Raw genomic sequence first — 14,459 nt, forward strand, 5'->3', positions numbered from 1 at the left:
TCCATCATTGTAACTGGCTAAAAAGAAATGATTTAGGGTAGCACTTTGTGGCAAGCTCCACCACTGGCAAGAATTTCAGAACCTGGGTTTCAGCCTTGAGAATTGTCTCCAGGTAAATGCAGGCATTTCTTAATGTTTCACAATTTCCTATGGGCTGATCATTGCCCATACTTAAAGATCAGGAAGGGGAAGAGTTTTGTTCTTTGTAATTCATCAGAAATAAAGGAGGCAGGGCTGACAGTTCTGAATCCTAAAGTACAAAAGGTAATATGTCAAATAGGAGCACACTATTTCTAGTTGATTTAAAAAAAAAATATTTGCACACAGATTTACGGAGTATATTTTTTATTTTGCCATGAAATATGTTTTAAGTAAGTTCATTCTTAACGCCTGGTACACAGGATGCGATTATCAGACAATGAAAATTAAGAGTTTACCAAAGTCAACAGAATAAAAATTCAGAAATTATGTAATGTATTGTAGTGCATGTGTGTTGTATTTTGTTTTCAACTGTACTGTATCATACAAGAAACATTTTTGTGCTTGTCCCAGCGGATAAACTGTCATGACCGGCTCTCAAATGCGGTGTACTAACAATCAGATCATTCTACCTTCACTTCAAAAAGTGATAGTTTTCGTACAATTTTCTGATCGTGTGTACAGGCCATAAGAGGATATGCTGGCTACCATTGCTGGGCCACATAATAAGTGGCTACAATGGTAATCCATTGACTTCAATACCAAAGCTTGAAGTGCTCTGGTCTTAACACTTGTTCTCTCATTAAGAACTAAAGCCAGAGACAGCCAGGCAACCTGTACTGCTAGGACGACATTAAAGTGGCACTCCAGTCAAGAACAGAAAATAATTAAAATTCAGCTGCTACAAATACTGTAAAAGGTGTAAGAAAGAGCAATTACTGTAGCTGACTTTTAATATAAAAGGACAATTCCCTGGCCTGGGATCTCACAATGTCAGCACCCCAAGCCGATTTGTCAATCAGCTTTGGGTGCAGGCATTGTACATAAGGGAAACCGGCAGCAAGGCCGCTAGTTTCCCATGTGCGAGTCGCATTACACTTTGAGTGGTCATGCCATCTTCTGGAAACCTGTGTGTAGCCCAGATGGCAGCAGGTGTGGGAAGAAAGCAGGGCTGGAAATGTTATAGATCACCAATATTACCCGGAAGTGGGAGCAGGGTACCCTTCCTTGGGTGGAGCTCCGCTTTAACAAGGACAAGCTACTTTTTCTCTGACCAAGCTTATGTTAATAGGAATGTCCACATATTTCAACCACGCTTTAAGTAGTGTGCTACAGCTTAGGTTAAAATCTACAGCCAGAACTCACATTATCTGGTATATAACATTTGAGACAGGAGTTGAATGCCGTTTTGATGGCTTCAAGAAATCTGCTGAAGGCTCATTGAAGCTGATGCTGTTGAGTGTTAATAAAGGAATGCTGATGTCTTTAAGGCATTAGAGGTGTGTTTCACTGAACTCCCTTTCCCCTGGACTGCAGATGTGAAGTTTTTATAGTGTTACACAGAAAAATGTGTCATCTGCCAAGAAAGATACAAATATGTAATGAAACACCCAAAAACTAGGATGATTTGGGGAATTCCATCAAGTTCTTGCATATGTGGAGTGTTCCCCAAAAGTAAAAACATGTCACAAACCTACGCAACTAAATCTTATAGACAAAATGGATGCATAAACAGCACATTAAACATCACTGTAAACCACGTCAAAATTAGCAGCAGCTAAAAAGTTATATAGAAATTGTGCTTGCCCCTCTACACGTACCAAACCTTCATCCTAGAGCGTTAATGCGATATTCAAACCAATTTGGACCTATAATCTGGTCATCTTTTTATAGCTCCTATTTAATATTACAGGAGAAAATATCAACTGTTCATATACTTAAAGGTTCTACCACTCCAGCTCTGCCAATCTTATGGCTTACACACTTTTCTTCATTACAGGGTGAATTTGAATAGGTTTACATAAATCCCTATTCCTGCTGCAAGATCTTTTTATACAGCTTATATACTTGTGCCAGTCCAGACGTTTTTTGTAATAGCGAACTAAACTGCTCACAGAATATTCAAAACACAGAGGATTAAAGTGGACCACAACTCAAAAAACAAAAAGGTGACATGTTAGAGGGAGAAACCCTTGAAGATTTACTTTTCTTCTTGGAATTCTTCTAAAAAGTAATACTGGACTACCTGCAACTGTAGCCTTAAAACTATATATAATCTTCAGTGTGAGGTCCATCCAAGGCACTATTCTGCTGACGTCTAGGCTGATCTAGTGATATCACCAGGGGTGGCCTGTCCATTAAGGAGACCGCCATGCACACCCCGCATGCATCCGGCATCTTGAATTTCGGTGCAGGCTGGGTGTTTTTTTTTTTTAAAGCACAGATTAGAACCAGAGGCTTTAAAATAGGTGTGTGAGAATAGTGAATGAATATTCACTAGTCTCACAATGAATCTTCTCTCCGCCCATCGTGAAGTGGGCCTGAGACCCATTTCCCGACTGGCTGAAAGGAGACGCTGCGATTGCCTGCCATGGATGGGGTAAGTGCACTGTTGGCCGCAATTGGCCAAAAAATTACCACTGGTAATCACTGTACTGCCCAGTGTTCTCCTCGCAGAAGAGGAAGCTGTACCCAAGGACTTGTAGTGCAAGATCTCCCTGTTTGTGCTTCTCTGCTACCACTTCTGGGTCTTAACCCCATAAGTCATCAGGGGGCAGCTCCAATATGAGGAACCAACCCTGCTACTCTAAGATGACCATCACCAGACAGACACAGCATGGAACTACACGTGGTTGTAGGCTGCCTGCAGCTGATCCTTTTTCAGTTACTGACAACTAAAGTATTTAATGATAGTTTGCATTTTTGGCACAGGCTCAAGTTTTAGTCCTTTGCTTCAGTGTGGTGGCCCATAGCCACTTACATTATATTTTACGCCATCATTTAATCCTTTTACATTGGCAAGAATTAAACTTCTTCTATCTTATACGTACAAGAACCAAAACAAGGCAGATGAAAATAGGAAACAAACAACCATCCTCCAATAAAACATGTATTAAGTAGGTCTATTTCACCACCAGCAAAGAAACATGTAGATCAAGAATTGACAACACAATCTAGTTTTAGCCATTTTGTAGTGTAACTGACACTGCTAGGTAAAGAGGCAGTGAGAAGCAAAAATACAAAAAAATAATACAGTCAACCATTACCGCTAACAAAGTAATTAAAGGGTCAGTCCACCCAATGACAGACTTTTTTGCTTTTCGGAAAACACTGGTCAGAATCTGGCATTTTCAGCCCACCTGTCTTAGGGGGTCTCAAAGTAAACAGCCACAATCATGGCTGCACCGGAAGGACACCGCTAAAACCACCAATGCAGAGACCACAGCACTGGAGTTCCCATGAATATAAAACACTTATGGGTGATCCAGCTCATGAACACCCACCTATAACTAAAATACTGGTTTGAGTGGACTGGCCCTAAAGGGAAACAAATGCTATGAAAAAAAAAAAAAGTGTGTCTTTAGGATAGATCTCAGATAATAATATGTAGGAGAATCTCCAATAGTCTCTCCAGTACGCAAGTTCAGCACGTACATAAAGCTTGTGGAACACTAAAATAAACATAATATATAAAATATATATACAGAATATACATTTACATGCAGATTCCCAGCATTAAAAATAAAATAAAAAATATTGAAGCATCGGCACAGATGAAGGGAGTGTGTGCAAACTGCATTTCTTTGTAGTAGAATAAAGCATCTGTCCCCGCTGCCTTCACAGCTGCTGCCCAGCATGGTGGGAGAAAGTAATGTGATGTCTCCAGGTTTCAGCAGGATTGGCCTGGATCAGGGACCAATCATGGGCAGGCTGATGGCATAAACGCTGCGTGCTATCCACAAGTGGCTTAAACTTTCCCATCCTTTTGCTGTGTCTCTGTTGAGGCCATCTGGGGCGGGTCATGGGCCAAATGGTTACAGGATCACACATGGGCAGCTCTTGGATTCTTTCTTCTTGGGGTTAACAGCTGGGGTTGGTGGGCTCTCAGATTCTTGAAATTTTCTGCAAAAAAGCAAATATCAACAGGTTGGCAACATATAAAAGATATCAGTTCGACATATGGACCGAAATTTCACTGCCCGTTTTTCTCTGACATGTTGACAAGTCAGTCATTAAAACAGAATACTAGCTGAATACGCAACAAAAGAGGGTGACAGCAAGGGGTTCAGTCAATTACAGTACATATGTTACACAAATGTATAAACAACTTTCAGTAGGCATCTGTAAATGGTTGGTATGGGGCCTTATTAAAGTCAATTTAACCACAAGACCTTCGTTTTCCCTGCAGGACTTCAGGTTAACCCTCCAGTGTGTATCAAGTAGAAAGATCTTTAATTGCTTTTTACAATTAAAAATAGATCTACAAATCTCACATAGTAGAGTGTGGAAATAGAAATACAAGTGATGTGTAAAAAAAAAAGCAAATAAAGTATATGAACACAAAAAAATTAACATCTTTTAAAATAGAAGTCCACCCCAACACCAAAATCCCTGCATCTGCAGGTGATACTCAAAAAATTAGAATATCGTGCAAAAGTTCATTTATTTTACTAATGCAACTTAAAATGTGAAACTAATATACAAGACTCATTACATGCAAATCAAGATAGTCCAAGCCGTGATTTGTCATAATTGTGATGATTATGGCTTACAGCTCATGAAAACCCCAAATCCACAAATCAGAAAATTGGAATATTACATGCAATCAATAAAACAAGGATTGTACATAGAATAATATCGGACCTCTGAAAAGTAGAAGCATGCATATGTACTCAGTACTTGGTTTGGGCCCCTTTTGCAGCAATTACTGCCTCAATGCGGCGTGGCATGGAAGCGATCAGCCTGTGGCACTGCTGAGGTGTTATGGAAGACCAGGATGCTTCAATAGCGGCCTTCAGCTCTTCTGCATTGTTGGGTCTCATGTCTCATCTTTCTCTTGGCAATGCCCCATAGATTCTCTATGGTGTTCAGGTCAGGTGGGTTTGCTGGCCAATCAAGCACAGTAATCCCACGGTCATTGAACCAGGTTTTGGTGCTTTTGGCAGTGTGGGGCAGGTGCCAATTCCTGCTGGAAAATTAAGTCAGCTTTCCCATAGAGCGCGTCTGTGGAAGGAAGCATAAAGTGCTGCAAAATCTCCTGGTAGACGGCTGCGGTGACTCTGGACTTAATGAAGCACAGTGGACCAACACCAGCAGATGACATTGCTCCCCAAATCAACACAGACTGTGGAAACTTCACACTGGACTTCAAGCATCTTGCAGTGTGTGCCTCTCCATTCTTCCTCCATACGCTGGCTCCTTGGTTTCCAAATGAGATGCAAAATTTGCTCTCATCAGAAAAGAGGACTTTGGACCACTGAGCACCAGACCAGGTCTGTTTTTTTCTTTAGCCCAGGTAAGACGCTTCTGACGTTGTTTGTTGTTCAGGAGTGGCTTGACAAGAGGAATACGACATTTGAAGCCCATGTCCAGGATCCGTGTGTGGCGGCTCTTGATGCACTGACTCCAGCCTCAGTCCACTCCTTGTGAAAGTCCAACACTTTTAAATGGCCTTTTCCTGACAATCCTCTCCAGGCTGCGTTCATACCTGCTGCTTGTGCACCTTTTTCTTCCACGCTTTTCCCTTCCACATAACTTTCTATTAATGTGCTTTGACACAGCACTTTGGGGACATCCAACTTCTTTTGCAGTTACCTTTTGAGGCTTTCCCTCCTTATGGAAGGTGTCAATGACGGTTTTCTGCACAACTGTCAGGTCAGCAGTCTTTCCCATGATTGTGATGCCTACTGAACCAGACTAAGAGACCATTTAAAGGCTCAGGAACCCTTTGCAGGTGTTATGGCCTAATTAGCCGATCAGAGTGGGACACTTTGAGCCTAGAATATTGCACCTTTTCACAATATTCTAAGATTGTGGATTTGTGTTTTCATGAGCTGTAAGTCAAAATCACAATTATGACAAATCATGGCTTGAACTATATTGCTTTTCATGTTTCATATTAATTTCACCTTTTAAGTTGCATTAGTGAAATAAATGAACTTTTGCACAATATTAAAATTTTTCCAAGTAGCACCTGTACAGGCATCTATAATCCAACGCTAACCTATCTAGCCCTGTAAAGAAGTCACTATACTTTTGTGAAGCCCATCCAGTCCGGTCTCCAGCAGCAGAAGTTTTGCAGAAGACACAACTGACAACAGCTGTGAAATGAATGGGGAGTGACACCACACAGACTTACTATGAGGTTTCCATTGTCGGCTGTGTCCTTTGCACCCGCCTCCACAGCGAAGCCACAGTTGACAGATTAGTGTGGGATCAAGTCAGATTGGCTTCAGAAAAGGTATGTATACAGATTTTCTTCTTCTTTACATGGCTAGATAGGCAAGTGTTTGATCGTGGATGTCTGTAGATGCAGGGATTTTAGCATTAGGGTGGACTCCTACTTTAAGTCTAGTGTCCCAAAACAAAAGAATGCAGCCAGTGAAGTGCCTTGTACTTACTCATTCCAGGTCAGTAAGTAAACAAAGCCAGGAAGAGGATGATAGAGGAGCTTGCGCCTTCTAAAACAAATAGGCAGTGGCTTATATTGGCCCTGGCACAGTGATTAAGAGAAGCCAGTTTGAAGTGGTTGTAAACCCTGTTACACCACTTGTACCTACAGGTAAGCTTATAAGACTTACCTGTAGGTACTGTAAATATCTCCTAAACTTGCACAGTTTAGGAGATATTCACTGTATGCGCTGCTGCTGACATAATCGGCACATGCACACCGAAGAAACAGGCAGCTGGTGGTGTTTTTTCAGTACCCGAGCTGTAACTATGTTTGCGTCATCGCGGCTCCAGCCAAATCACAGTGCCAAACCCGGGGAACCCAGAAGCAACTCTGGTGAAAGATGTCGGCCGTTGGAGCGGAGTTAGGGTGACCACGTGTCCCGTATTGCCCAGGACAGTCCCGCATTTTACAGGTCTGTCCCGGGCACCTTCATACAGTGTCCCGGAATGAAACTGACACAGCCACCCCCCAGGCCAATCCGATGCCCCCAAAAAAGGCCGCCACATCACCGCTTTACTCACTGACAGTATTTGTCCTGGCTGGAAATGCTTGGAGGAGCACAGTCCCCGCCCCCTGCTTGTGATTGGAGAAATCATAAATCCTGCCTCTTGCGTCCAATCACTGTGCTGAGATTCCTTACAGCACAAGCTGATTTTTGGGAAGGGGGGTGTCCCTGAATGGTAGATTGGAAATGTGGTCACCCTTAGCGGAGTGCGGGCAGCACTGCACGGCATCGTTCCAAGGTAAGTATTTCATAATGAGCTAGAAAGCGATGAATACTAGCTTTATTATGTCTTTGTCTTACAGGTTTACAACTTCTTTAAGCCTCGGTTCAGACTATGATTGCATAGGAACCACACCGCATTCCTGTGTGGATCAAATCGCACCAATGACGTGCAGGCACCTTTTTTGGAGCCGCAATACAACTGGATTGCACAGTAATTTTGTACAATGTGATCTGGTGCAGGCAAAAGCACTGCGTTTGCAACCTGCGTTTGGGGCTTTTCTACAGCTTCTCCATTGAAGTATAATGAACAAACGTTTTGCGTTAAAAAAAGTCCTTCCCTTTCCAAATACGCAGCAGCTGAAAAAAATCATGGATGTGAACGTGTCCCATTGGAAAACATGTAAATGAACTGTAGTGCGTTTCTGCAAAAAGCACCAAAAAACAGGAGGTGTGAACCCAGGCCTGAGAGGTTTAGTAACATAATGGGGTTAAAAAAAAAACTAAAATTGGTACAAAAAGAGCAAATAATCGCTACTGTAAGGGTTAATTTTTTACTGTTGGACAGTGAAAGTAATATTTACAGTAGCGATTTGCTCTTTTTGTACTATAAAAGGGACAATTTTCGTTTTTTCTAACCCCATTATGTTACTGGCCGATTAATCGATTATGAAAATGGTAATCGATTAATTTCATAGTCGATTAATCGATTAGTTGTTTCGGCCCTAGTGTGAACCTAAACTAAAGCCTTCCTTAAATCTGCTCCTATCCCCATTCCAACTCCCGGCAGAGGAGAGATGTGTATGCTTACCTATCTCAGGGTGCTCCGGTCCAGGTCACGTGAACGGCTTCCAGAGCCAACTTCAGGGACAGCAGACAATGAATGCCCATAGTAAATCTATGAGCGACGTCACCACACAGGCATTGTAGCTGTTATTGCTGCTCTCCTCTCTCCCATGAACCATGCGGGCTTAGAGATCATGTGACCAGACTACCTCGAGAATAGGCAAGTATAGGAATATTGCTTCTACAGGATGGTTAGTATAGGAGTGGCGGGGGGGGGGGGGCAGATTTAGCCCTGGTATGCACCAGTGCAGTTTTGAGGTTGTGCTACTTCAGAGCAGTACGATTTCATGGGCAGCTTGCCGATATCTCTGTGTGTGTGACTTTGTTTAACAGATATCGATGCAAGTCGCACTGAAAGAGTGCATGAACCTTTTTCTGAGTGGCAGCAATGTAAACAGTTCCATTGTCGTGAATAGGGTGCAACTTGTCATGCGACTTTGAACTGTCAAGTCGCATGACAAGTTGCACTGGTGTGAACCAGAGCTTAAGATTAGAAAAAATTAAGGCTTAGCCTGGATCCTCTACTAAAAGAAAGGTAGGTATTAGATTTGGATAGGGTGGTGATGAGATGAAACCCTTCAGGTTTGTTCTGCTCTCTGTGTCCCCATTGGGGAGATCTGCTCTCTAATGGTCCTGATCACCACTGTGGACAGGAACACGAGAGTAAATCCAAAGTCTGGAGCAGACACCAGAACATGAATAGAGGGGGAATCTTCCAGTAGGGACAGTGGTTTTAAATCTTTCCCTACGCCACCGAAAATGTAAAAAATAAAATTGGCTTTCGGTTCATTTTAATTTAGCTTAGTATATATTGGAGGAGTGTCTCTGGGGGTTAAACTGATCTAGTGATCTTGACAAGCTCTGAGCGCAGCATACCATAGCTATGAGGTGAGGTCACTGTGGTCTACAGCCAGAGGGTGGAGAGGGAGATTGCAGGAACACGTTCTGCTTTTCTGCACTCTACGATTACGACATGAAGGCCTTTCTTTGCTCCCTGCTCACCTTCCCATTCTACTTCCTAAACCATCAACTCTCCCATCCCATTTCAAACTTAAAGTTTTACAGCAAGATGCATACCGAGAACACATTTGGATTAAACAAAAAACTTTTCAGATTTAGAAATAGTTTTTTTATCGCTGCCTGTGTTCCCCCTAGGAAGATTCACCCTCCCATCTGTCCAGGTGACCATTGTCACCGGGAAAAATAGTGATGGGGAGTCCAAGAGTTGTCATAAAAACAAAAGTCGAGGCAAAATGGTGACGCTTGTTCTCGTAGGAACTTTCTTTGGTCAAGTTCAAATCTAGCGATTTGGGATCGCAGGCAAAATTGTTGCGATTCTACCTGCGATTCAAAAATCGCAATGCTGGCAAAACGCAGCACAGGTGTAATTTTCAAATGGCACCTAAATGAGGTGCAGGTTTGCAATTATAAATCGCGCTGCAATCGCAGAAAACCGCATCCAGCAAAGCTTGTTGCCCAAAAAGGAGCAGCGGCTTCCTTTGAGCAACAACCTTCGCATGATGCAGTCTGTCTCGATTTAATCGGACCGCGTTTAGGCGCCATTGACAATTAATGGCACCCAAACTTGCGTGCTTCGTTTTGCCAGCATTGCAGTGCGATTTGGAATCATGGACATTCCAGCCACACAGTCCCAAATTACTTAGTTACATAGTAGGTGGGGTTGAAAAAAAAACAAGTCCAAGTCCAACCTATGTGTGTGTGAATTTGCGAAGATGTAAACAGGGCCTAGGAGTTTTCCCCTCAAGAGATTTTATTTCCTTTAGGATACAAAGTAAAGGGAATCTCCCTGATGGGACAAACCGCACTAAAGCAACGCAACAGGTCGTAGAGCTCATTCCCACCATATGTGTTGGGTAGAGTTGTCCAACAGAGACAAGGCAATTTGCTTTATGCCCCATTAAAATTTCGTTTACGCCAATGTGGTGTGTTAGGCCCCTTTCACATTGGAACGGGAGCCGCAGTGGCGGTATAGCGCCGCAAAAAAATAGCGGCGCTATACCGCCGCGATTGCCGTGGGAATCGGCCGATATCGGTGCGGTATTAGCCCCCACTAGTGCCCGATAAAGGGTTAATACCCCCCGCAATGCACCTCTGTAGAGGCGCACATTGGGGGCAGTATTGCCGTGGTTTCCCATTGTTTTAAATGTGAAGGAGCGGTATACACGCCGCTCCTCTCACCGCTCCAAAGATGCTGCTGACAGGAGATTTTTTTCTCTCCCGCCAGCGCATCGCCTCAGTGTGAAAGCCCTCAGGCTTTTACATTGAGTATGCAGTGAAGGAGTTTTTCAGGCGGTATAGCAGCACTATTTTTAGCGCTGTACCGCCTGAAAAACTCCTCAGTGTGAAAGGGGTCTTAATGTGCAATAAGAAGTAAGACAAAAGCATTTTTATGCAGCTTATTGCACTGCAACGTGCTGTGGTGCATACAAATGAATAAAAGGTCATTTTATAATACATTTGTATGTAAACCATGCAGATCTTAGCAGAAGTCTGCAGGAACCATCTGATAACTGTCAAAGTATTTTTTACATTTATAGTCCATACCTTTTAAAACACGTGTGTGCGTTATATATTTTTATTACACACACAAATTTATTAAGGGCCAATAGACATGGGTTTTAGTTGGACTTCTATGGGGAACCAGTGAAGCTTATAGATACAGTGCGAGTGTAAAAGCAACTTGAAGCAGTTTGGCATGATTCAAAGTCAGCCCGCAGCTCAAATACACATAAGACTGTAGACATATAATTTAAAGAGATACATGTAAAAGGTCAGCTTAAGAAAGCAGTTGGGAATTCATTTTTATAAGCATCATACTTAACTAGGTAGATGCTAGATCTAAGATTGAGAACCGATCAAAGGCAGCGATTTCTCAGTTCTTAGAGCTACGTGTCCTGTCAGTGGCTCTCTACTCTGCCCACCCCCCTGCCCTCACTGGTGCGTTGGGCCGTGGAGCAGGTGGCGTCAGCTGGCTCAGACTCCCAACAACTTGGCAAAAGGCTGAGCCAGGTGCCAGTCCAGGCTCGTGGGTGGATCCTGACCATATGGTTGCAATCTTTCCCCGGCTCAGTGACGTCAGCCGACAATGTGCTTCAGCCCTCTGTCTGCTAAAAACGAGTTACAGGAGCGGAGAACGAACTGCTCTGATGCACAGGAGCTTAATTTCACTCTCTGCCAACATGGACTATTTATTATTCTATACACATACGTTCAGTCTGTCAGCAAATGGCTATAAACAAGCTCATGGCCATTAGTTGCAGATTCTTCCATAAAGGTCAGTAATAACTTTTTTTTTTTTTTTAACCAAATGCCGATCAGCCGGCATCATACTGTGGCAGGTCGGCTCGTTCCCACAAATCACCGTAGCTGCAAGTTGGTCCCTTTAACAGCTATAGCAGGCGAGCGCGCCCGCTGCAAGGCGGGGGAGCTGATGCGCATGGCTGGCGGCCACCATGTGCGGCGGCCTCCTGCGATCGCTCCACAGAGAGCCAGAATGGGGATCTGTCAATACAAACAGAGCCCCGTTCGGTCAGGGAAGTACAGAGTGATCCTCTGTTCCAAGTAATTAGGAACAGAGCTCTCTGTACTCCCAGTCAGTACACTCCCCCCCCCAGTTAGAAACAACTCCCAGGGTACACATTTAACCCTCTATCGCCCCCTACTGTTAACTCCTTCCCTGTCAGTATCATTTATACAGTAATCTGTGCATTTTTATAGCACTGATCGCTGTATAAATGTCACTGGGTCCAAATAAACGTGTCCGATCTGTCCGCCGCAATCCCGCAACAAAAAAAAAAAAAAAAAAAAAAAAAAAAAAAACACAACACACACACAGATCACTACCAGTAAAACAAATAATAAAAATGCCATAAATACAGCCACTATTTTGTAGACACTAACTTTTGCACAAACCAATCAATATACGTTATTGCGATTTTTTTTCCCCAAAAAAATATGTAGGAGAATGCATATTGGCCTAAACCGATGAAGAAATTTTCATTCAATTTTTTTTGGAATAATATAGCAAAAAGGGATTATTTTTTTTTGTTTATAGCGCAAAAAATAAAAACCACAGACGTGAGAAAATACCACCAATAGAAAGCTCTATTTGTGGATGAAAAAAGAACGTAAATATTGTTCAGGTACAGCGTCGCATGACCACGCAATTGTCAATTACAAAACGATGCAGTGCCGTAGTGAAAAAAATGGCCTGGTCATTAAAGGGGGAAAATCTTCCGGGCCAAAAGTGGTTAAGATAGAACTCTGCGTTCACACACCTCATTGAAAAGACACATCTGGATTCAATAATGACTCTTGGCCCCCTATAGGTCCAATCAATGCTTTTAGTTATCAACAACTCCCATATTACCTGATTGCCCTGACCAGCTCATGGAAAGACTCATCTACGTTTAGTCGGATCTTGGCTGAGGCTTCCATATAAGGAATTCGGTTTTCCCGTGCGAAGTTCAGGGCTTCCTCTTTGGTCACCTGTTTATGGGAAGCAGAAGTAATAAGCTACTAGTTCCAGTCAGTAAGGGGATGTACACATTAATACTTCCTTAATATGAAGTCCACAAAACCACAAATAATAATCTTAGCCAAAGTCCAGGCCCATTGTAAGACTAATATTTCCACTGGCAAAAAACAAACTCCCCAAATTTTTTTTTTACTATTGATCTGTTCCTATATTTTAAAATGTCAGTCTATGAACGAATACAAACAGTAAATCATGCAAATTTTTATTTACACCTGCCTATTACTAGAATTAAATCAAAGTACAAGAAATAGGTTATCGGTGTCCCTCTTTCTGTACCCATTAACTGTATGATGAGTCTCATGGCTTTTATTACCTGTCTTTGAAGATCCAAATCTGCTTTATTGCCAACCAGAATCATTGGAAACTCATCTCGGTCTTTAACGCGGAGGATCTGCGTGTGGAACTTGCTGATCTCATTGAAGCTGAGAGAAAAGAGAAGCAGAAAATGTTTTTTGGAGCTGTACCATCATCTTTTCGAGATCGCACATTATTATAGAGCTGCACACTATACAGTAGGACTGTACACTCATCTTCAGATTTAACTATGGAATGTAAGGAGCTAGCTAACTGGATATCAATGAAATGGGTTGTATAGGTGGGACCTTGCATTAGATACTTGATGGCAATCCAGACATTGTACATAGGTCCAGTATGGGCAGATTTACAGTACCCCATGCCACTCTGGTACAAAGTGAAAGCAAGACAAAGTGACAGCAAGACCAAGTGACATCGGGACCGTTATGCAGGAGACTGTCCAGTTTAAATAGCTTGTTACACTTCATACTAATTTTCAGCACCAGAGTGTGCATGTTCTCCTGGAGCCCGCGTGGGTTTCCTCAGGGTACTCTGGTCTCCTTTCACACTCCAAAAGACATGCTGGTAGGTCAGTTGGCTCATGTATTCTTCTCGAGGGCAGCAACTGATGAGAATGTACATTTGACCAGAGGTGCGGGGGCACCGGTGACACTAAATGGTTCAGAGACATTCGGAAACACTTGGTTCCTGGGCGTTTCCTTTCCGAGATCAGCCGAGCTGTCCCAGAGTAATTCCGAGGCTCTCCGGTGCCCCCCCCCCACTACCACCTACGGCCACATGCGGTATTGCATGCCATAGAAGTCAATGCGGAACAAATTATCTTAGTTTCCATTGACTTCTATGGGGAAACTCGCTTTGATATGCAAGTGCTTTGGATTACAAGCATTCTCCTGGAACGGATTATGCTCGTAAGCCAAGGTTCCACTGTACTTTTTAAAGAGCTGCATAAATTGACAGCGCTATACAAGCACCTGCAATAACTGCATTTACGAGTGACATCTTGCAACTCATGGCGTTGCCCAGCCCCCTCGTGCCATCTAAATTTATGACACAGCTTCAGGGCACAGAGGACTTGTTTCCCCTTTAAGTTTTTAGGCATTTTAGTGCTAGAAAAAGCACCTGTAAAGCGCCAAAAAGCTGCCTCCCATTCCGCCCAAATGTGAAAGCCTGAGTGCCATCACACTGGAGCGGTGCGCTTGCGAGACGTAAAGTCCTGCAAGTAGCATCTTTGGGGAGGTTTGGGACAATGAATAGGCAGCCATTCCAAAGTGATTAAAAAATCACTTTGGTTGCACCACAACACATCGTTTATAACCCCTTCTTTGGAATCGCTAGCGGGCAAAAATTTGAACAGCGGTAAAGCC

The 14,459-nt window shown here is 43.0% G+C and overlaps 1 protein-coding gene across 1 annotated transcript in view; it reads right to left on the bottom strand.

Moving 5' to 3' along the window:
- Nucleotides 1-328: 328 nt before the first annotated feature.
- The window catches only part of RRAS (RAS related), a 69,259-nt gene continuing 55,128 nt past the window's right edge, over nt 329-14,459 (bottom strand). Inside the window, exons 4-6 of the mRNA XM_040327500.1 lie at nt 13,094-13,202; nt 12,613-12,731; nt 329-4,101 (exon numbers count right to left, since the gene is read on the bottom strand). Coding sequence (XP_040183434.1) covers nt 4,014-4,101; nt 12,613-12,731; nt 13,094-13,202 — 316 coding nt within the window. The 3' untranslated portion in view covers nt 329-4,013. The remainder of the gene's footprint in view (nt 4,102-12,612; nt 12,732-13,093; nt 13,203-14,459) is intronic.

Source organism: Rana temporaria, chromosome 10, assembly GCF_905171775.1.
Source record: "Rana temporaria chromosome 10, aRanTem1.1, whole genome shotgun sequence".
Taxonomy (NCBI): Eukaryota; Metazoa; Chordata; class Amphibia; order Anura; family Ranidae; genus Rana; species Rana temporaria.